This window comes from Ictalurus punctatus, chromosome 28 (genome assembly GCF_001660625.3).
Source record: "Ictalurus punctatus breed USDA103 chromosome 28, Coco_2.0, whole genome shotgun sequence".
Taxonomy (NCBI): domain Eukaryota; kingdom Metazoa; phylum Chordata; class Actinopteri; order Siluriformes; family Ictaluridae; genus Ictalurus; species Ictalurus punctatus.
This window is the reverse complement of record NC_030443.2, coordinates 8481719-8507304: the sequence shown is the minus strand read 5'-3', so window position 1 is coordinate 8507304 and position 25586 is coordinate 8481719. Positions and strand designations below refer to the sequence as shown.

General features: G+C 40.9%; 1 protein-coding gene across 9 annotated transcripts in view; it reads right to left on the bottom strand.

Annotated features, from left to right (window-relative positions):
• mcc (MCC regulator of WNT signaling pathway) overlaps positions 1–25586 on the bottom strand; it is a 156750-nt gene that overhangs the window by 81722 nt on the left and 49442 nt on the right. For 8 of the 9 annotated variants that reach the window (XR_008393735.1, XR_008393734.1, XM_053677194.1 and 5 more), the window contains one exon: positions 6321–6527. The exons of the other annotated variant lie outside the window; for it this stretch is intronic. Coding sequence is in view for 6 of the 8 variants with exons in the window: in XM_053677194.1 (XP_053533169.1) it covers positions 6321–6527 (207 nt within the window). In the remaining 2 variants the exon portion in view is untranslated. The remainder of the gene's footprint in view (positions 1–6320; positions 6528–25586) is intronic. 9 annotated transcript variants of the gene reach the window in all.

The window sequence follows — 25586 nt, the reverse complement described above, 5'->3', positions numbered from 1 at the left end:
CTGGCGGACTCCTCTGTGATGTTGTCCCACGGCATCCGGACAACCTCCTCCTCGATAGCCTTGTGGCAGACCTCCGGGATATGATAGGGCCACTGTTTTACCAGCACTCCCGGACGGGTCTTAATCTCATGCTGGACCAGCTGCATCATCCTGGGGAAAGTAGAAAAGACATCGGTGAACTGGTCCACCAACTCAGTCAGCTCCTGTCCTTGTGTGGGGGTGAGGTCTTCACCCTGCGGGACCTAGGCGCCTTCGTTGTGAACTGTGTCTAGGGTAGCGAATGCAGACAATACTGGAGCAGGCTCGATCCACTTCTTCAGCAGGTGTACTTGGTATGTTTTTGTTTCCGCTCGCCTACTGGGCTGCTGCAGGCGATAGTTCACGGCGCCCGTCCTCTCGAGGACTGTATATGGGCCTTGCCATCGGGCCAGGAACTTACAGGAGCTGTTTGGAACTAGCAGGAGAACCCGGTTTCCAGGATGGAACTCCCGTGGTTGCGTCGTGCGGCTGTATGCTCTTTTCTGTTCCTCCTGGGTGGCTTACATATGTTCCTGTATGATCGGGGCCACTCAGTCGATCCTTTCTTGCATCTCCTGTATGAAGTCGATGACCAAGCGGTATGGTGAGGGCTGTTCTTCCCACACTTCCCGGGCCACATCCAGTAGTCCTCGAGGTCGCCGTCCAAAGAGGAGCTCGAAGAGTGTGAAGCCCGTGGATGCTTGTGGGCACTCCCAGATGGCGAAGAGGATGTAGGGCAAGAGGAGGTCCCAGTTCCTCCCTTCCTCATCTACCACCCAGCGCAGCAACCGTTTCAGGGTTTGGTTAAACCGTTCGATGAGTCCATCAGTCTGAGGGTGGTAGATGGACACCTTCAGGTGTTTTACCTGCAACAGCCGACACAGATCAGACATTAGTTTCGATACAAAGGGCGTACCTTGGTCTGTCAATATGTCCTTCAGGATTCCCACATGGCTGAACAGGACCACCAGTTCTTTAGCAATGTTGCGGGAGGTGGCTTTGCGTAGTGGCGCCGCCTCAGTGTAGCTGGAGGCATAGTCCATGATGATCAGGATCTATTCATGACCCCGGGCGGATTTCAGGAGCGGCCCCACAAGGTCCATGCCAATCCTCTTGAAGGGGACGCCTAGGATGGGGAGAGGGATGAGGGGCGCTGGTGTGGGCTTCCTTGAGCGGTGCATTGGCACTGGGGGCACTGCTGGCAGAAGCCCTGGACCTCTGTGTTCATTCCTGACCGGATAAAGTGGTCCTTCAGTTTTTCCAGGGTGTTTTGCACCCCCAGGTGGCCCCTGATTGGATGGGCATGGGCCAAGTGCATCAGTATTTGTGTCTTTGTCTTGGGGACCACTAGGAGGTCAATGACTTCCCCTCTGCGGCTGGTCCTGTGATACAGCAGGCCTCCCCTGACCAGGAAGTAGGTTGTGGGGAGTCCCTGGTCCGGACTCTGGTCGACCACTTTGATCTGACGCACCTGTACCCAGCAATGTTTCAGACCGTCATCCTCCTTCTGCTCCTGCCCGAAATTCCCCTGTCGTTTCACCTGTTGGAACACAGACGATATCGGGTTAGTACATGCATGCGGCTCACCTTCTGCCGTGGTGTCCCCCTCGTCTTGGGCCATATAGGTCTGCCGGACTCGTGCCTCCTCCAATCGCCATGGTTCCCTACTGGTCTTGGGAGCTGGGCCGGTCAGAAACCCTTGCCAGTCTCTTCCCAGGAGCAGCGGCACTGGGAGGTCTGGGATGACGCCCACAAGTAGTAGCCTGGTGCCTGTCCTGCCTTGTATTTGTATCTCGGCCGCTGTGACCTCCCAGGCATCTCCATGTGCACAGGTAACCGTGTTACCTTTTTTTTTTGCAGGATCATCGGTCTGGCCAGGGTCACCATGCTCCCTGAGTCCAACAGGGTGGTCACTGGGTTTCCCTCTACCTGCACTGTCGGAGTGTATGTTTTTGGTGGGTCCAGAGTGTGGAAGCCTTTTTTGGCATCCCCGGGTCCGGCTCTGTTGGCATGGCCTCGTCCCTGGGTGTCTCCTGTAGGCGGGGTGAGTTCAGCTGCTCCTTCTCTCCCTGGCATAGCTCTGGAGTTCGGGCCGGGCATGGTGGCGCGTGCCTGTAATCCAAGGTACTGGGGGGCTGAGGCTGGCGGACCATTTGAGCTCAGGGGTTCTGGGCTGCAGTGGGCTATGCCAATCAGGTGCCCACATCCTCCACCAGCATAGCAAGCCTAGACAGCAGTGAGCTGAGCACAGACACACAGGAGGCCGTTTAAGTGACAAACGTGGATATTTTATTTACTTCTGTGAGCATGTGGGTGGAAAGGAAGTGCAGTGGGGTGATGTGCTCAGGCATTGGTGTCATCCTCAGGGCTGCAGAGGGCATGCTGGGGGCTTCCAGTGTGGCTGAGATCCCATTCGGCAGTCAGGGAGCTCTGTGGGTGCAGCCAGAGGGTGAAATCCTCTGTCGTGTCAGAATCTTCTGTAAGAGACACAAAGCAAATCATTAACCATGTTTGGGGAACCCTCTCTCCCTTTGCCAGTGGAGGTTGGCCCTTTTAAACTCTCCCTTTGGCTGCTAGATTGTGGAGAGTGGCCGTGCTGATGATTAGCCACCAGCTGTGTGTGTGTCAGCAGCCCTGCCTCGCATCCACGCACTCTCCGGCTGTCCAAAACATTGATGGTGCTGAAGCGAAGCTGTCCTTTCAGCACTGTAGCGGCAGTCGTGGGAGGAGCACTCTCTCTCTTTTGTGCACCAGCCTGTCGTCACACTTGTTTGAGAGAGATCAGAGGAGAGTGATCAGCTTGGTCTAAGCTTACAGGTAGGGCTCTGACAGTGGCCATGACAACTGCCCCACCGTAGTGATACAGTTGCAGTCAAAATTATTCAACCCCTATTGCAATTCAGGTTTATTATCAAAATGTACAGACTTTCACCTGTTTGAGTCCAATGAACACATCAAACAAAAGCAAATTAAATAGTTCAACACCAAGAATGCTTAAAGTTTCCCCAAATTCAACTGAAAATGCAACTCATAATGACTTCTCCAGTTTCAAAATTATTCAACCCCTTCATGGTAAGCATCTTTAGTACTTAGTAGAGCACCCTTTTGCTGTTATGACATGCTACAAACGAGATGCATAGCTTCTGGCAGCATTCCTGAATCTTAGCCCATTCCTCATAAGCAATGGCCTCCAGTTCAGTAATATTCTTGGGTTTGCGTGCTGCACCCGCCTTCTTCAAATCCCAACAGAGATTTTCTATGGGGTTCAAGTCAGGTGACTGTGATGGCCCTGTAGAATCTTCCAGAACGACTTCTGTAACCAAGCTTTGGTGGAATTTGAGGTATGCTTGGGATCATTGTCCTATTGGAAAGTCCAATGACACCCAAGCATCAGCATTCTCACAGACGGCCTGATGTTTTCTCCTAGGATTTCCTGATACTTCAATGAATCCATCTTGCCATCTTGCTGCAGGTTTCCAGTTCCAGAGGATGCAAAGCAGCAACAGGGCATCACCGAGCCACCACCATGCTTGACTGTAGACAGAGTGTTCTTTTGTCATTCTTCTTTCTCCAGACATACCGCTGATCCATCATGCCAAAAAGTTCCATTTTTGTTTCATCGCTCCACAGAACAGAATTCCAAAACTTCTGTGGCTTATTTATATGATTTGGAGCCGACTTTTCTTGTGCTTTTGGGTCAGTAGTGGTGTATGTCTTGGAGGTCTGGCATGGAAACCTTCTGTGTTTAGTATGCACCATACTGTGCTCACTGAAACCTCAGTGCCTGTTGTGACCAAGTCTTCCTGCAGGTCTTCTGCAGTCACTCAAGGGTTTTTTCACAACCTGCCTTCTCAGAAATCTGGTTGTAGCCATTGATAGCTTCCCTTTTCTGCACCGTTCAGGTATTTAATGTATTTTCTACCCCTAGCCAGTTCAGGTATTTCATGTGTTCCAGCTCAAGCACAATTGATGCAACTAATGAAGCCCTTGATTAGTTGCATCAGGTGTGTTAGAGACAACATATGTTTTGCATATTTATGTTGTTGTGAGGGGTTATATTCAGGGGTCTGAATAATTTTGTAACTGGAGAAGTCATTATAAATTGCATTTTCAGTTGAATTTGGGGAAACCACTTTCGTTATGTTGAACTATTGCTTTTGTTTGATTTGTCCATTGCAAACAGCTGAAAGTCTGCAAATTTTGACAATAATCCTGATTTGCAATGGGGGTTGAATAATTTTGATTGCAACTGTAGTTTGCCACCTGTGGTGGAGTGCCACCTGTGGTAGTGTCACATCATATGTCACGTTAATGTTTCTGCTTGAGTTGGCACTATGACAAACACAAAGTACAATGTTTTGTATACAAGTGTAATAATAATAATAATAACAATAATAACAGTTGCAATATTCATTTGTATTCATAGCCTACCATAAAGCGGGAGATTTTATGTTAATACACAAATTACACAAATCATAATCAAACTCCTTATATGGTGTTGTCTGTTAGTTTGGCGAGGGTTTGTTTTAGTGCGGCAAAATCCAGACAGGCGAATTCTGCAATTTCACTTCATGTTCATCTCCGGGCATGTCACTCAGACACATTTTTAAATTTTATTTAATATTTAGATTTTTAACATATTATTTATGTTACCATCCTACTGGTCTTTCTTTCAAAGTTTTATAGGCTTGTGGTATACTACACTTGTAAAAGAAATAAAGTATTCGTCAGAGAAACATGCAACTGTGTTTCACTTTATCTACTAATTCTCCTTCTCCCCTTGCAGGTCAATCACAATACTGTATCCCACAGCACTCTCAGGCTGTTTCTCATTGCAACAACATGACACAACAAGGCTGTATTGAGTTATTTCAGTGACAGAAGTGCTAAAATAAAAGTACAAGTTTTGTTACGATACAGATGCCCGAGCCTCATTTAATTTTTTTAGAATTAGGTTTTTTTTATTTAAGTCTATAAAAAAAAAATATATATATATATATATATATATATATATATATATATATATATATATATAGAGAGAGAGAGAGAGAGAGAGAGAGAGAGTATGTTATACACACACACACACATACATACACAATTTTAGATCATATTATATAATCATAAAATCCCCGCCACTGCTCACCGAAGGTAAAAAGCTTCCACCGTCATAGCCCTACTTACAGGCAATCTACAGAAACTCAAATAAACACATTTTACAACCATGGTGAGTAGAAAAGTATTTCAGAATGCACAACACATCAAACCTTGTGGTGGATGGCCTACAGTAGCAGATGATAATATCAGGTTCCACTCTTGTCAGCCAAGAACAAGAATCTGAGGTTATCATGGAACAGAGCAAGTCTTGCTCTTAATCTGTTAGAACACAAACAACTTTATATGGAACCTTCTGGTAGACACTGTAATCAGAAAACCGTATTTAAACACTGAAACAATCAACCAAAAACTACTGATTTTGGGTAGTAGTAGATAAGACCTCCTATAAAATACACCATTGTTTATCACAAAATAAAAAGTTATTTATTTAATAAAAGAATGAGAGAAATGTTCACATCATAATTGTGTATTTACTGCAAGAAGCTTAATGCCCACCAAGGTTCTTTGGACACCTGTTCCTCACAGAGGCAGCAATGATTCCTTGTTAGCAGTGTTAAAAGTGAGAGGTACAGAGGTTTATATGCCTTGCATCTCCATTTTTTCAATAAAATAAATCAAGCAACCTAAAAGCAATATAATGATATAATGTCTTTTTATTTTGGTATGTTTTCACCATGTAATTTAGTAAACAGAATATAAAGATATTAACATGCAAACCCTAACCACCAGCCACCCCTCACCCTTATTTGTAAGTCGCGTTGGATAAAAGCATCTGCTTAAATGAATAAATGAAAAATGCCCAAAATAATTGTTGTTGCATAGATGTTTGCAAAAATGTACCTTTTTATGTATATTTTTGAAGGTTCAAAAATGTCCTCCATCATATCAATATGATGGAGATGCATATCTGCATTTCAGATTTTTACAGCATAATGATTTAAAATTAGTATGGATTTCTCTCTCCGTATGTGCTTTTAGAAATTCCCTAAACCCTCAGTTCCTTCAGCAATAACGTGTGATGGTTGACCCTGCACTCTGACCACAGTAACCTTCCAAATAATGACATGTAAAAAATAAATAAATAAATAAATATATAAATAAAAACTTTGGTAATCAGTAAAAGTTTTAAATATTCAGGAAAATGCATTTGGACACACCCACAGTAGTGACTGTTGTTTTTGACTCACACGGTGGCGGAGGCGGTCTCTCTCCTCACGAATGGCACTCATGGTGGCTTTGGTGCGGTTATGCTCTTCATCCTTGCTGGTAAGCATCGCTGTCAAACTCTCATTCTCTTCTTGCAAACCCGCCAGCTCCTTCTCCCAGCGAACACGCTCCTCACACAGACTTGGATAAAAATCTTTTCCCAGTGCCCCCTCGATCTCCTCTACAGTCTGTCTCTCACACAAAAGCATGCACGCACGCACACAACACACACACACACACACACACACAATTACCATTTCCACTCCACTGTGTCAACAGTGCTATGAATAAGTACTTTATAAGGTTAAAGCAAGCTTGAGTACACTTATTGGAGTGTCACTTTAAGCCTCTTGTCCAGGCTGATTGCAGTCTGCCCCATGAATAAATATGGGATTGTGATATTCACCACCAAGGCTGAACAATACTGGGTGTCATTTATCAAGCTGGATACAAACAGATTTATTTGTAAATTGTTTCTACGAGCGTTTACACAAGAAATTTGGTATTAGTGAAAATCCTGTAAACTCTGAAAAACTTTCATATCTGACTCATGCTTCTGAGTGTGTGTAAAAAACTTTCATATCTGACTCATGCTTCTGAGTGTGTGTAAATTTAGGCATAAGAAGACTAAGTAATGTAAGCCTAATTTTTTTTCATTATGTTTATAGAAGTTAGCAGATGCACTTAACCAGAGCAACTTACAAAAGTGCTTTGTAGTCTAGTTCACTACATCAGGGACTAAGAATGACCATGAAAAAATTTTTGTGAAAACTAATAGTTTTAAATTATTGGCATTAACTAAAGAAGGAAGAAAGAAAGAAAGAAAGAAAGAAAGAGAGTCAACACAAACCCATAAATTAAGACAAATATAACTAATCATTCAATTATGACTAAATAAATGGCACCATATAAATGGTGGACAGGCTGCTCTGCACATAGCCATAAGTGATAAACAAATGCCTTAATAATATTGTACTTTTTTTTTTTTTTAATGTTAGCATAGTAGTGAGCCAAAACAACTTCCACTTCTGCCTTTAAACCTTTACCCTGATCATTTGAAGTCAAAATATTTAACACTTCTTCCTGGAGTTTTGTGGGCATCATTACAAATGAGCAAATGCAAATGCTGTGGCAAGGACACACTTTGTACTGTACAGGTGACTGACATATACATGTCTGTACAAAGAATCACTGACTACGTTTACATGGACAGCAGTAATCTAATTATTGACCTTACTCTGAGTAAGATAATAATGTGATAAAGGTGTTTACATGAGTCGCTTTTAGAATACTCCCGTCATGTTCCCGTTTTACATTATAGAACATAATTAGATTAACAGCCCGCGTCATTACGTCACCGCGCCACGCCGTCCCTCCAGAATTTCACGTATCATACAGTTCGTCTTCGTTATGGTACCGTATACAGTTTGGGGTGTTTTTATTTAATTTTTTTTTACGAACACTTTAAGTGCAGTTAATTATTTGTCATGCTATACGTGCTAATAGACAACTGCTTGAAGCCGTGGGCTGCATCCCAAACCGCGTACTTACCGTCTATATGGTAGCCGAGATGCATGTATTTTTCCCCATTACAGGCCTATAGTAGGCAAGTATGCGGTTTGGGATGCAGCCGAACACTCTTGTTCACCATAAAATGTAAAACTGCCGTGTGTGATCGTGTCCTGTCGCAAATTGTGGTGAAAACTCTCACACGACATTCATAATGTGATTAAGGTGTTTACATGTCTGTAATACACGTCCATAATGCGACTAAAACAGGAGTACTCCACCTGTCTTAATTTGATTACTAGCTGCGTTTACATGGACAACAATAATCCACTCTTAATTCGATTAAGACCATACTCTAATTAAGAAACTACCATGTAAACAGCAATTTTTACTTACCTTAATCTAATTAAGGTCATACTCGAAGTAAGCAATCACTCTTTTTACATGGACAGCATTAATCTAATTATTTACCTTACTCTGATTAAGATAATAATGTGATTAAGATGTTTACATGAGTCGCTTATAGAATACTCCTTTCATGTTCCCGTTTTACATGTTATAGAACATAGAGTGATTAACAGCATGTCAGTACGTCACCGCGCCCCGCCATCCAACGTTCCTTCCAGAATTTCACTTATCTACATACAGTTCATCCTCTTTATGGTACCGTATGCAGTTTTAGGTGTTTTTATCTTGAATTTTTACGAACGTTTCAAGTGCAGTTAATTAATTGTCATGTTATACATGTAAATAGATGACTGCTTGAAGCCGTGGGCTGCGTCCCAAACTGCGTACTTACCAACTATATAGTAGCTGAGATACATGTATTTCACCTACTATATATGGTAGGCAAGTACATGATTTCGGACGCAGCCATGCTCTCTTGTTTGCCATAAAACGGTTGAGCACTGCCGTATGTGTGTGTCCTGTCGCAAAACGTGGTGAAAACTCCCACACAATGTTAATAATTTGATTAAGGTGTGTACATGTCTGTAATACACATTGATAATGTGCCTTAAACAGGAGTACGCCACATGCCTTAATTCAATTTGTGTTTACTTCGAGTATGATTTTAATCGGATTAAGGTAATAAAAAATTGCTGTTTACATGGTAGTTTCTTAATCAGAGTATTGTCTTAATCGGGTTAATATTGGATTATTGTCGTCCATGTAAACGTACTGATTATTTCTGAAACTTTTGTAAATCCAGTGGAAAACATTAGTTAAATTTTGCTTACGCAAACAATTTTACTAAAAGACTGATAAATGAGGCCCATGGTATGTGCAGTATATAAACTTTATTTTAGGGCCTAAGGTGTAAAAATCCATTTCTGTTAAAGGAATAGTTTTGCCAGCAGCACCAGTTACTTATGTAACAGTGGTCCTATTACCACTGTATGATTGCCAGGGGCAGAATTGGTCACAATATATATTACAGTACACTGATTTTTTTTCTTATCCCAGCAAGCATATCCCAGCTTGTTTGGAAGTTGGGGTAAGGGTGCAGGGTCTGCCATGACAGTCCCCCCCTTGAACAGATGTTCCCACCAAGCTGGCACTGTGGCTAGAACCTCTGATCTTCTGATCAGTACCCCAGAGCTTTAACCACTGAGCCAGCACTGCCCCCAGATCTGGTAAATGGTCCGCACTTATATAGCGCTTTTTAACCTTAGCGGTTCCAAAACGCTTTACACTGGTTCTCATTCAGCTGTTCACACACCCACTCATACTGTATACCAATGGTTGGAGAACTGCCATGCAAGGTGCTGGCTTGCCATTGGGAGCAACTTGGGGTTCAGTGTCTTGCCCAAAGACACTTCAGCATGTGGAGTCATGTGGTCTGGGAATCAAACCGCCAACCCTATGATTAGTGGACAACCCGCTCTACCACTTGAGCGACAGCCACCCAACTGTGTCTGTTTAGTGCTCAAACTATTTGAAAGTTGTTGTTGTTAAGTGAACTCTAACAAATGGCCTATGGAACTTTAGCTTGGTAACTTACTAGTAGCACTAGTGATATCAATGTCTGGTTTTCACCCTGAGTTCAAAGATTTATTTCAAAAAACTGAAAGCGCCATCTTGTGAACATGTGTCAAAAACACTCATTGTAATCCCTTGAAATAAATGGAAAGGTTGAGAGACAATTTTATGAATACTATATTGGAAAAACAACGATAAATGTGTTACACTGTGAAGTTGATGACGGGCCCAAGCACTACGGTGCCTTCACCACCCTGTGGCTATACAGATGTGGCCTTTAAAAATGCACTTCAAAGGAAATGGGATCTGCATACTGCAGGCATAGGAATTACAAGACCAGTAGGAGGCAATCATGTTTCATTTGAATAAACACAGATTGCAAGTATATACAGTAGTTCTGCCTGGCCATATACTTTATACTAGAGATGTACCGATACTCAATTTCTCAGCCGATACAGATAACCGATTATTCAGAGTGATATCGACCGATACCAATAGTTCTGCCTTTTATGCCTTCTTTTAAATCAGTAGTCTCAAACTCCCGGCCCGTGGGCCACTTCAGGCCCACCTTCCCCCTCAGTCCGGTCCATGATGGATATTAAAAAAAATAATATAAAGTGGCCCACCAGATCGAATGATAATCTATAGCGGTTTCATGCCAATTCACGCTACCCTTTTGAAATAATTAAAATAAAAACATAAATCTTTTTTTTTTTTAATGCATTTCGTTTGTTATGGCAAAGGTCAAAGTTAGCCAAAATGCATGCAAGGTACTGAAGAACAAAGATGTCGCTGTCAAAATCAAAACGTAAGGTGGATGATGAACACAGACTATTTCAAGAAACTCAAGACGCACGCGTAAAAGGTTTGGTTGTGCTGATTACGCGTTTGATTTTCTCAGCCTCTGAGTGGTCAATCATGTCGAGTTTGGGCTTGTTGGAAGGCTAGAAGTATCTACAATTGGTCCAAGTGGGTGTCAATCAAGTTAGACTATCAGGTGTCTGGCAAGAATTAAAACAAAACAAAAATTTGTGTGTGAGAACTATTACATTTGTGTTAAAATTGGTACCAAGTTATAGTTATGGTATTGTTATGGTTATGTTTACAACTACTAAATTTGTTTAATAAAATATGATGGTAATGGTAATTAGAAAAAAGTACATTTTAAGAATATTGCAGTTTCTTGGAGTTCTTTAATGCTCTTGTGGCCCACCTATGAGATGACAGTAACAAAAGTGGCCCCAGGGCAATTTGAGTTTGAGACCCCTGTTTTAAATGAATAATAATTAATTCCACAATTCTGAAAGAACTCATTAACATTAAGTGCATATGAAACATACTACTCTACAAATTTAGTTTTCTGTGCAATATATACTACTTTTTTGTCATTCATCTTCATTTAAATCTTGCAACGGCATACTGGCCCTTTAATTCAGTGAGAGCATTGTGGGAGCAGTGCGCAAGGGGGTGGGTGGAGTGGTGTTGGGGAAAATTAGACTCACCGCTTCACTGCTGCTCACTTACGGTGTAAAATTTTTGCGGTGCAGTGATTCCAAACTGCAGTTTTGTCGTCATTCGCCACAAGAGACATCTTTACACAAAGCACGAAATCGATGTGTTTTCCCGCCCTCTTTCGATTGACAGGATATAATCGGCTCCGATCATCAGAAGCTTTTAAACTATCGGCCGATAGCGGGAAAAATAGCCTTTATCAGCCAATACAGATTATTGGCCGACACATTGGTGCATCTCTATTGTATATACATGTATTCTTTTACCAACCAAACGGTGCTGTTTCTTTTACTGAAGCCCATGATCTGCTTGTGCTTGGACCACAGATCTGTGAACCTCTCTCAGAACCATTTTGCAACAAGCAGCAGAACACATTAAACGTTCTCGAGCCTGAAAAAAATGGAATGCATAATCTGTTAGATTTAACAAAAAAAATATTATGTATGGTTTACATAAAAAATATTACCTTTCTCAACACTTACGATAAACCTAATTTAAATATGTGTACTTGAATAACACATTATGTCTACTTGAGTAGAGCAGTAACATGCAGGTTTAGTACACCAGCAACTAGGGTTCATGCCTTCATGCATCCCTTCATACTCTTTTTAGTCTTTTTTTTTTTAAATGAGCAGGGGTTTTTTTTTTTTTTTTTACTGTAGAATATTCCTTAAGGTAACATTGAATGCATTCCATCTTCTCCATTCTTGCCAATGGAAACTATTGTTCTTTTCTTAGATTAAATGTTTTACTATTTAAAAACTGGATTAATGTGAACACAGAAGTCCACACTGGAAAAAAAGCTCATTGAATTTACTTAATTAAAATTCATCAAATGTGTTGTTACAGATAGAGCATATTCAAAAGGTGATTTACACATCCTGACCATCTACTCAGAGATACTCAGGGGTGTACTCAGAGGTGATACTCATAGGTGAGTAGTAATGTACTATTATTTTCTTCATTACATTTACTTCAGTAACTTTTGGAAAAAAAATACTTAAAATTTTTAACTGGCCATAGTTATACTCAAGTTAATTTTTAATCACAAAAATGTACTTTTACTTCTCTACATTCTGTGCCATTCCTCCGTTACTGTTAAATATTAATGAATACATGTAGTTTTAATAATTAGTTAAAATTATGTATAATGAGGTACAGAGCCTCGCGATACGTTGCAGTGGTCTGACACAACCACCACTCACATCACATTTTTCAGCATCCTGGAGAGGGGGAAGGAGCGAGCAAGGATTTTCCCTTGATTTTAATCAGATCCGAAATAACTTGTAACTTGAGTAGTCTTCTCATTATATACTTTATTATGCCTACTCAAACAATTATTAATATTATTACTTTTATTTTCTACGACAGTGGCTTTATCCTCACTAAACAGTTGCTCTATGAGGGTTCAGCTCTACCTGACCAGCTGACCTACATGTTGGAGGTGTGAAAAGGAAGGTGTGAAAGCGTCTTGGCCACAACAATTGCAAGAATTATCCACAACCAACCCCAAGCACAGGTGCAAATGGCCCATAACCCTAGGCCCACATAAACCCAAACTGTGGAGGCCATTCCACGGAACTATGCAAAATATATTTCAAATGAAATTGCATGAAAAGTTTACATCATCAAGAGACTTACAGAAAATCCAGAGACCCTATTTGCAGACTTCCATAAGTATGGCAGCACCAGCATCCATGGGATCTTTGAACAAAACTTCCTCAAGATCAAGGAAAGAGCACAACAGGAGCCCATTACCAATAACTAACTCCTCACCCCAGAGGAGTCAGACTACTTGCTTCCAGATCCCCCCAGCACTAACCAAACCAAAGAGCCCCATCCATAATGTTCAGTCCAGGTCCAGTGACATTTTCTTCACTCAAAGGTCCAAACCATTAAAATGTCTAACGTGTGCTATGATTTGGGGGCATGTGTCATTCTTGTACCTCATCCAGGGTGTATCCCGCCTTGTGCCTGATGCTCTCTGGGATGGGCTTGAGGTTCCCTGTGACCCTGTAGGATAAGCAGTATAGAGGATGGATGGATGTCGTATATGGATATGTATAGCTAATAAATAGAGATGCACTGATACTAAATTTCTCAGCCGGTACCGATAACCGATTATTCAGAGTGATATTGGCCAGTGCCGATACCGATAGTTCTGCCTTTAATGCCTTCTTTTAAATTAATAATAATTCATTCCACAATTCTGAAGGAAATGCAAATAAAAACTTTAATTCTCTTCATTTCAACAAATTGTTTCACAGTAACTGGTCTCAAACAGAGAACACATTACTCAAATTAATATTAACACATTAACTAAATTCTGAAGATTAAAGTAAGATTTCTTAACTTACTGAATGTTATTAATTCATATTAGGAGACTTAACTGACTGAATTCTAAAAAACTCCTGTTAGACACTGTCACGTTAAGCACGTAATGGAGGTTAAGACGGATACAAATGCAGGTAAGAGCTTTATTAGAGAAGACACAGGCAGACAAATCAAAAACGTGACACAATAGTGTGGTCAAAACCAGGCAATGGGTCAGGCAATTGGCAAACGGTCATAAACAAGGCTAAAGAGAATCAAAGAACAAGGGTGAGAACGAGATCAAAACTATAACACATGAAACGAGGAACAAACGCTTGGTCATAAACAAGGCTAAACAAAAGACTCACGTAATATTTTGCGAAGTACAAAGAGACATGAGGGGTTTAAATGACAAACGTAATCAAGGGTGAAACAAAACAGCTGCGACTAATTACACATACGAGACAACAATACCGGGGCGGAGACAGGTCAGAAATCACAAAACACAGGTGGCAGAACTAAACAAAGTCAGTGTCACTACCCGAAAGCATGTGCTTGCTCTTCGGAGAGTGCTACGTGCTCCAGCGCTTAGCGCGAGGGGAAATCATTTATATATTTATATATTTATATATATATATATATTTATTTATATATATATATATATATATATATATATATATATATATATATATATATATATATATATATATATATATATATATAGTGACCAGTATGAGGGAGTGTGAGAGCAAATTTAACACATCTGCTCCCCATTCACACCTGAGACCTTGTAATAATAAGAAGTCACATGACACCAGGGAGGGAAAATGGCTAATTGGGCCCAATTTGGACATTTTCACTTAGGGGTGTACTCACTTTTGTTGCCAGCGTTTGTTCGCAACAAAAATGACCAATTTTTTTTTATGACCAAGCGTTTGTTCCTCGTTTCATGTGTTATAGTTTTGATCTTGTTCTCACCCTTGTTCTTTGATTCTGTTTATCCTTGTTTATGACCGTTTGCCAATTGCCTGACCCATTGCCTGGTTTTGACCACACTATTGTGTCACTTTTTTTTTTGGCCCAATTAGCCATTTTCCCTCCCTGGTGTCATGTGACTTCTTAGTGTTACAAGGTCTCAGGTGTGAATGGGGAGCAGGTGTGTTAAATTTGCTCTCACACTCCCTCATATTGGTCACTGTAAGTTCAACATGGCACCTCATGGCAAAGAACTCTCTGAGGATCTGAAAAAAAGAACTGTTGCTCTACTTAAAGATGGCCTAGGCTATAAGAAGATTGCCAAGACCCTGACACTGAGCTGCAGCACGGTGGCCAAGACCATACAGCAGTTTAACAGGACAGGTTCCACTCAGAACAGGCCTCACCATGGTCAACCAAAGAAGTTGAGTGCACGTGCTCAGCGTCATATCCAGAGGTTGTCTTTGGGAAATAGACGTATGAGTGCTGCCAGCATTGCTGCAGAGGTTGAAGGGGTGGGGGGTCAGCCTGTCAGTGCTCAGACCATACGCTGCACACTGCATCAAATTGGTCTGCATGGCTGTCGTCCCAGAAGGAAGCCTCTTCTAAAGATGATGCACAAGAAAGCCCGCAAACAGTTTGCTGAAGACAAGCAGACTAAGGACATGGATTACTGGAACCATGTCCTGTGGTCTGATGAAACCAAGATAAACTTATTTGGTTCAGATGGTGTCAAGCATGTGTGGTGGCAACCAGGTGAAGAGTACAAAGACAAGCATGTCTTGCCTACAGTCAAGCATGGTGGTGGGAGTGTCATGGTCTGGGGCTGCATGAGGCACTGGGGAGCTACAGTTCATTGAGGGAACCATGATGCCAACATGTACTGTGACATAATGAAGCAGAGCATGATCAGTATGCATTATCCCAGCATGATAACGACCCCAAACACACCTCCAAGACGACCACTGCCTTGCTAAAGAAGCTGAGGGTGAAGGTGATGGACTGACCTAGCATGTTTCCAGACATAAACCCTATTGAGCATCTGTGGGGCATCCTCAAACGGAAGGTGGAGGAGCACAAAGTCTCTAACATCCACCAGCTCCGTGATGTTGTCATGGAGGAGTGGAAGAGGACTCCAGTGGCAACCTGTGAAACTCTGGTGAGCTCCATGCCCAAGAAGGTTAAGGCAGTGCTGGAAAATAATGGTGGCCACACCAAATATTGACACTTTGGGCCCAATTTGGACATTTTCACTTAGGGGTGTACTCACTTTTGTTGCCAGCGGTTTAGACATTAATGGCTGTGTGTTGAGTTATTTTGAGGGGACAGCAAATTTACACTGTTACACAAGCTGTTACACTCACTACTTTACATTGTAGCAAAGTGTCATTTCTTCAGTGTTGTCACATTAAAAGATATAATCAAATATTTACAAAGATGTGAGGGGTGTACTCACTTTTGTGAGATACTGTATATACATATAAACACATACATACATACATACATACATATATATATATTATATATATATATATATATAATATATATATATATATAATATATATATATATATATATATATATATATATATATATATATATATATATATATATATATATATATATAATATTTATATATATATATATATATATATATATATGTAAACATTAACCGGATATGAAATATACTACTCTATAAATATATTTTTCAGCAGGAGCAGCTCGGCAAAAAAAAAAAAAATTTGACTAATAATTTGCTGCTCACTTCCGGTGTAAAATTCTAGCAGTGCAGAGCTTACAAACTGCAGTTTTGTCATCATTCCACACAAGACACATCATCTTTAAACACAGCACGAAATCGATGCGTTTTCCCGCCCTCTTTTGATTGACAGGATATAATCAGCCCTGATCATCAGATGTTTTTAAACTATCAGCTAATAGCCGAAACATGTAAAATTGCCTTTATAAAGGTTACTGGCTACATCGGCATACGTCGGTGCATCTCTAATAATAAACAAACAACATTTTAACAATATTTATTGCACATTTTCAATGAAGACACATTAAACATGAAGCAAAATAAGTATGCAGAAAAATCATAGATAGACATAAGCCTATCACAAATATTTGCTTTGTCTCGTAGGGGAGCTTCAAGAGGGCACTGAACATATCAGGCAGAGTGGTTTGACACTCGTTATGAGAAGGATAAAGGCAAAGAAAAAAAATAATAATGTATGGTCGCTTAGGGCTTCCATAGGATTGGGTTCAGCAACAAAGAAATTCTTTGTGTTTTTGAAGAGTCCTGCAACTTTTTCGCTAGACATAGCTAGACGCATTTCATTTTCAAAGGGTGCCATGACTAAAAAAAGGTTAGGAAACACTGATCTATCTATATAAAACAGGTTTTATTTTATATATATATATATATATATATATATATATATATATATATATATATATATATATATATATATATATATATACACACACACACACACACACACACACACACACACACACACACACAGAGTATCTCACAAAAGTGAGTACACCCCTCACATTTTTGTAAATATTTCATTACATCTTTTCATGTGACAACAGTGAAAAAATTACACGGTGCTACAATGTAAAGTAGTGAGTGTACAGCTTGTATAACGGTGTAAATTTGCTGTCCCCTCAAAATAACTCAACACACAGCCATAAATGTCTAAACTGCTGGCAACAAAAGTGAGTACATCCGTAAGAGAAAATGTCCAAATTGGGCCCAAAGTGTCAATATTTTGTGTGGCCACCATTATTTTCCAGTACTGCCTTAATCCTCTTGGGCATGGAGTTCACCAGAGCTTCACAGGTTGCCACTGGAGTCCTCTTCCACTCCTCCATGACGACATCATGGAGCTGGTGGATGTTAGAGACCTTGTGCTCCTCCACCTTCCGTTCGAGGATGCCCCACAGATGCTCAATAGGGTTTAAGTCTGGAGACATGCTAGGTCAGTCCATCACCTTCACCCTCAGCTTCATTAGCAAGGCAGTGGTTGTCTTGGAGGTGTGTTTGGGGTCATTATCATGCTGAAATACTGCATACTCACCATGCTCTACTTCAATATGTCACAGTACATGTTGGCATTCATGGTTCCCTCAATAAACTGTAGCTCCCCAGTGCCGGCAGCACTCATGCAGCCCCAGACCATGACACCACCATGCTTGACTGTAGGCAAGACACACTTGTCTTTGTACTCCTCACCTGGTTGCCGCCACACATGCTTGACACCATCTGAACCAAATAAGTTTATCTTGCTCTCATCAGGCCACAGGACATGGTTCCAGTAATCCATGTCCTTAGTCTGCTTGTCTTCAGCAAACTGTTTGCGGGCTTTCTTGTGCATCATCTTTAGAAGAGGCTTCCTTCTGGGAGGACAGCCAAGCAGACTAATTTGATGCAGTGTGATGCAAAGGTTGAGAACCTCTGCTCTAAACTATCAAGAGTGTAACTGACACACACACACACACACACACACACACACACACACACACACACACACACAGAGTGGGAAAGAGAGAGAGAGCGGCAGAGTGAGATCAAATGCTCAGACTGTTTACCAGTTACTTGAGGCAGAAGATTCAAAAAATTTTTTTTAAACTAAAAAAATAAAATCTATACTGTGACAGAAATTAATCTTTGATCATGTTTAAATATACATCCAAATGCAATACCTACTAAAAATAATAATACCTGAAAACAGAAACGTATTTTTCAAAAAACCCACGTTCAAACCAAAATAGCTGACTTCCTGTTGGTTGGAGCTAATGACTGTAAATTAGATAGTTGTCCGGCATGATGAGAACAATATGAAGTATAGAGTTTGGTGACTGTAGGTAAAATTAACGCCCTCAATTTTGTCAAATGGTGGTGGTACAGAGCTCCCTCTCCACGCCCATTTCTAAGGCTTTGCCAGTGTCTAACGGCCAACAACTATGATGTGTCAAGTTTCATGTAATTTGAAGCATGCTAAGAGCCTCAAAAACACCCAAGAAGATTATTAAAGTTTGATGCATTGCCATGGCAACAGTATTTATGATATCAAGAATATTTTCACAGGTCTACATCTGCCATGTTTTGCCATTATTCGGATGAAGTTTGTAGCAAATCGGGTAAAAATAAGAGAGTGATTTCAAAGCATATTTAAAAGTTACACACTTCCTGTTGCTAGATGGTGGAGTTATGATTTGACTCACAATAGTTTTATCCATGTGATCGGCCTCCTTCAATGAACATACAGCTGAAGTTTCATCCAAATCAGTCAATATACGCAAAAGTTATAACACACTTCCTGTTTCCCTTTTCTTGCCATAAATTAGATTCAATGCCACAGCCAAAATCAAATATCAAAAATCTGCTCACAATTAAGCATTCTCTATGTCTTGACTTCAAGCTGACCAAGTTTGGTGGCAATTTGATGAATTCCCTAGGAGGAGTATATCAAATTCCAGTGCATGCATTTTTCAAACAACCCTAAATAGCCAACTTCCCGTTGGGCGAAGCTAATGACACACAGCATGCTGTTCGGCCCGATAAGATCTATATGTGTACCGAGTTTCACACATATATGTGCTAATATGTATCGAAGATTTCAGATTGTGTTCAAGGGGTTGCTGTAGCGCCCCCCGTGACACCTGTATACCAGCTTTGGCCCAGACCTAACGGCCGCGGATTCAGACCTGTGTATAAATTTTCAAGAGTTTTTGTGAATGTTAAGGGCCCCAAAAGCCCCCAAATCCTTGAAGAAAAATAATAATTAAAGCTGCAAGCAGTGATAAACGGGCCCTGGCACCCAGGTGCACATTGGGGCTGCTCTGCCAGGGGAAATCCATTCCATTTTTAGAGTTTATATAGTTGTTTTTGACATATTTTCCTGTTGCCAGTAGGTGGCGCTATGACTATAACTAAATATTCGCATGTAGTTGTCCTCAGGGCAAGACTTTTATGAAACGTGTGAAGTCTACAGCAGATTGGACATTGTATGTATGAGTTATAACAATTTCCTCTTTCATGGCAAAATTTGTGAGACCGCCATGCCCACGCCATGGCTAAAACTCAAAAGCTTCACAATTTAGCATCAGCAAGGTCTTTAGATAAGAATGACCGAATATGAAGTTGATCCAATTAAATTTCTAGGAGCTCGTTAAAGTACAATGCCTGGAAATGGCTAAATCTGAGCAAGAATTGCAGAGAAATATCAAAATGGCTGACTTCCTGTTGGGTTAAGTATAAGGCTCTAAGAGTCTTTGTTTGTATGTTTTAACATACAAATTACATATGCCTACTGATTTCATTATGTGTAGGTGAAATGTAGTGTGAGGGCTGCTACGTTGAAATTTTGTAGATGGCGCTATTGAGGCATTTTGCTACAGTTAATTCTAAAACCAGTATCACATGTACATTTTTGTAAATGTCTGAGTGTGCAAAGTTTCATGAGATTTCGAGTACGTTTAGGCCTCAAAAATGCGATTCATTTGTAGAAAGAATAATAATAATAATAATAATAATTAAAGCTGCAAGCAGCAATGAATGGGCCCTCGCACCCAGGTGCACGTTGGGGCTGCTTTGCCAGTGGAATACCATTACATTTTTTTTTCACTTTTTAGCACTTACATGTTGTTAGGAGTGTATCATGATGTAAAATGTATAATTTCCTGTTGCCAGCAGGTGACGCTATGACTATTACTGAATCTTGGCATGTAGATGTCTTCAGGCCAGGACTTTTATTAAACCTGTGAAGTTTGGAGCAGATTGGACATTCTATGTTTGAGTTATAACAACTTCCTTTTTCATGGTGAAACATCAAAATGTGTGAGACCGCCACATCCACACTGTGCAGCGCAAACTCAAAAGCTTCGCAATTTAGCATCGGCTATGCCTTTAGATGAGACTGACCAAATATGATGCTGATCTAATGAAATCTCTAGGAGAAGTTCGTTAAAGTACGAGGCCTGGAATTGGCAAAAAAAACGGGCCAAAAATTTAAGAGAAAAATCAAAATGGCTGACTTCCTGTTGAGTTTAGGGCATGGGTACAAGAGACGTTTCTGCACGTATGACCATCTTACACATTTTTACCGAATTTCGTACATGTAGATGAAACGTAGTGTGAGGCGCACACCGGTCAAATTTTGTAGGTCCCGCTATCGAGTCATTTTGCCACACCTAAGTTAAATGGACAAATAAATGTATCATTTTGCCATACTTTAATAAGTATGCCAAATATCCTGAGTTTTTGAGCATTCCAAAGGTGTCAAATGTGCATTTAAATAGTAGGGGGCGCTATGGAGCCCATGAGGCACAACTATGATAAAATGCAAGATCACATCAATTAATGTCAATTAATTAACATTAACATCAAATGCATATCTAAAGTTTCATGGATTTTCAGCCATGTTAAGTCTCTCAAAACACCGCGAGAAACTTTGAAAATCCAACATTCCCAACAACGACTTCCTTTTGGGCGGATTCAGATACAACCATGTGAACTTTGTCGCACTTGATGAGTTGCACTTGATACCAATGACTATGGTAAATCTCATGCACATCAGAGCAACTTCATCCCGACCATTGCCTGCATTCGGGGGCACTATGGAGCTCCTCGACCACACTCGTGCCCAACGTTACTATTAAATTTTCACCGGTTCTGACGCGTCTGCCAAGTTTTCGTGAATTTTCGGGTATGTTTAGGCCCTTAAAATCACACGAATGCATGAAAAAGAAAATAATAATAATAATAATAATAATAATAATAATAATAATAATAAACATGCTGAAAACAATAGGGCCCTGCACCTCCAGGGCTTTCGCCCTCCGGTTTGCACCAGAAGCATGGCACCGTCGGTGCTCGGGCCCTAATAATAAACACCAGGAAAACAACAGGGCCCTGCACCTCCAGTGCATGTGCCCTCCGGTTTGCACCGGAGGCGTGACACCTTCGGTCCTCGGGCCCTAATAATAATTGCAAACAAACATTTAAAAAACAATTGGGTTTTAGCGCCTCTGGTGCTTGGGCCCTAAATATAGCTGCAAGCAGTGATGACGGACCCCGGTGGCTTGAGGGCAACTGTGCATGGCAGGCAATGTGCATTTAAAGTGGGTAAATGTAAAAGAACTATGTCAAAATTGTTTGAATATGCCACATTTACTACAGCTAGCTGCACTATGTGCCACTATGACCATGAACCACAACAACCACATCCACGAGATCATTTAAATTTAGATAAATTTCATGTCATAGGTCAATATCTAATGTGAAGGTATCATTTGCAGTTCAAAATTTTATAACTGCATAAATCCAGTATTTATCGCAAGGTCTATTTATATATTTATTAACCTAATTATTAAATTAATTATATAAAATTATGTTGTTAGTGCCCTACAAATCAACTGGTTCTATGACTTTATTTTGTCCCTTCATGGCTACAATTTACCCATCGGGGAGGAAACCGGAATACCTGGAGGAAACCTTTGCAGCATGGGGAGAACATGCAAACTCCACACACACAGGGCAGTGGTGGGATCATTAATATCATTCAGTGAAAAAAGTAACCATAAAATAATTAGATACATGGGTCAACTAGGATCAGGGGCACAATGATGCTACCTAACATTAAGCTAAATATTAAATTGTGTAAACCAGATGCCAGGTTTGCTAACAAGTTAGCTAACATCATGCTAACGATTACAGCTATGGTTAAAAATAGTATTGCAACATCCAAATGGGCTAGCATGTGGCAGCAGTGCACAAAATCATGCAGATACAGGCCAACAGCTTTGGGTAATGTTCACGTCAAGCATCAGAAATGGGAAAAATGTGTTCCCAGTGATTTTGACCATGGCATGATTGTTTGTGCCAGACAGGCTTGTTTGAATATTTCTATAACTGCTGATCTCCTGGGATTTTCCCACACAACAGTCTCTAGAGTTTACTCACAAAAGTGCAATAAAGAAAAAACATCCAGTGAGTGACAGTTCTACAGATGGAAACGCTTGTTGATGAGAGAGGTCAACAGAGAATTGCCAGACTGGTTTGAGCTGACAAAAAGGATACAGTAACTCAGATAACCACATTTGTGGTGAGCAGAAAAGCAACTCAGAATGTACAACACATCAAACCTTGAGGCAGATGGGCTACAACAGCAGAAGACCTCCTGTCGTGCTCCAATTTTATCAGCCAAGAACAGAAAGCTGAGGCTGCAATGGGCACAGGCTAACCAAAACTGGACAGTTGAAGACTGGTAAAATGTAGCCTGGCCTGATGAATCTCTATGTCTGCTGAAGCACACAGATGGTAGGGTGATAATTTGGCACCAATAGAATGAATTCATGGACCCAACTTGCCTTGTATCAACAATCCAGGCTGGCGGATGTGGTGTAATGGTGTGGGGGAATGTTTTCTTGGCACACTTTGGGCCTGTTAATACCAATCAAAATGCGACAGTCTATTTGAGTATTGTTGCTGACTATGTGCATCCCTTCATGGCCAAAATTTACCCATCGTCTAATGGCTACATTCAGCAAGATAATGCACCATGTCACAAAGCAAACTTTTTCATGAACATGAGAATGAGTTCAATGTTCTTCAGTGGCCTTACAAGTCACTGAATCTAAATCCAATAGAATACCTTTGGGATGTGATAGAATGCGAGATTCGCATTATGAAAGTGAATGATGCAAACATGCAAATAAAATATATACAATATGTACAAATAAAATTTAACTGAATTGAATTTACTCTCTCTCTATGATGGGACACCACACCCAAGCAGATACGTTTCATGAGTAACAGCATTGGGACTCCAACAAATTAGTTAGCCCCTCTCACTGAGATGAGGACATGTGTCTGTCTGTGGTATCTGGGTATCTGGTATCTGGGCAACAGGTTGATAACCCGGCCCACTCAAGGGAACTACAGCTGCAGAAGAGACTGTGCACTATAATATATGTGAGGAGGGTGGACGTTTCCAGACTGGGATACTCTATGGTGGGATCATATAGGAGTTGGTTGACCAATTACTGCAATATCCTCATGCCTCTGGCCATCAAAGGCAACAGGAATGCTTGCACAGATCTCAAGAAAGAACTTAGAGTTGATCCATGAATTGGAGCACCTGTCTTTGGAAAGCAAACCTCATAAGGATATGTTTTCTGTAATGAAAAGAACATAGAAATATGCACTGTCATCAGGACCCACTGAGCCAATGAAGTCACCACATAATGGCAATGTTTTTGGCTGTAAAGCATCCCCTGCAATCCGTTAGTGGCTTAATGGGGGTGATATGGGGCCTGATAGCGGCCCAATGGTGTGACCCTCTTTAGGGCTTAAACAAGCCGACAGATTTGTTGCAGCTGTTGAAATGTATAAACAGATTCTGGTGACCTAACGGTGCTGTTCATTGGCAGCAAGGACAAAGAGCAACCCTAGCACGTAGGGCATATTTTGCATGGATTTGTAAGCAGCCGACCAGGCAGTCTAGTCCAGGTAATATTGTAATCACTCACTAGAACATTATCAGTGGATCTACAATCAGTGATCAGGCAGCCTACATAGTACATCATATTGTGAGGCCACCAGTGATCCTGTACAGGTATCAAAAACAGGGCAGGGATGTAGCCCAGGCCAATCTGCTCATGATCCATCATGCTATCTTAAGTAGCAGGCACAGTACAGCTGTCACTTCAAAAACCTCCTTGATCGCTTCCAAATAGATTCAGACTCTGACTGCATAAGTACAAAGAACAAGTGTTGTAGTGCTGAAGTTGAACCAGTTTGATTAGCAGCATGTCTTAAGGTGGGACAAAAAAAACATTGGGTGGGGTAAGTGACACAAAAAAGTTGAGTGATTGCTAACTTTATGGTAATGAAAAGCAAAGTGTTTAGGCAGCTACTAGTAGGAGTGAGGGACAGTGGTATTTTTCTCTATGGAAGACAGAGGTGACTGCTTTACTGAGCATCCAGAACAGTTCATTGCTAACTCGCACACAGCATGATGAGTGATGGTTAACAAGGCCAGCAAACTAACAAGGGAACCCAATGTACATTAGCAACCACAGAGTTCTGAATGTACTCAAAAATATGCAAATTACACTTAACACAGATGATGAGATTAGAAGAGATTAAATGAGTCTATTGCCAGCTTTGGAGGACAGGTTACCTGTAGCTATGACGAGCTCCATGAGATGTCATTCAAAATGTATGACAATGGTATTTAATGCAATATTTTGTGGCTTTGTTGGAAGGTCTCAATTTAGACTTGACTGGATGCCTCTTGTCTCTGAATACAGCCTGAGTACAGAACAACTGTTGCACAAGACTTCATCAAAATAATTAATTAATTCGTTTTATCTTCAGTATTCACCTTTTTCTGGTGAGGGTTGTGAGGGACCCAGATCCATCTCAGTAACATTGCGAGCAAGGAATTCACCCCAGATGGGACACCAGTTCATTGCAGAGCACAGTGTGCACACACATTCACACCTATGGGCAATTTAGCATAGTCAATCTGCATGTCTGCATGTTTTTTGACAGTGGGAGGAAACCAGAGAAGCCAGAAGAAAACACACAATAAGGAAAAAAGGACATGCGAAACTCATGCAGATACAGAAAACCAAGCACATGACTGAACTCTTGATGGCTTGAATTCAGGGACCATGATGCTGTGAGGAGACAATGCTACCTACTGCACCACCATACCACCCTTTATCAAAATAATGAAATATGCAAATCATATTGGAAGCATATCATCATCCAAGTCACTTCTAATATACAGTTCCGCCTTCACATTTTGGGCCATACATAGGCAAATGCCGAGTCCTGAAGGATATATGCTTCCCTTGCTTGTCAGCAATATTAGCTAGTACAAAAATAAAGAAACTTCAGCAGCAAGTCTACTTGGGGGCAGAAATCTTGTCTTTTAA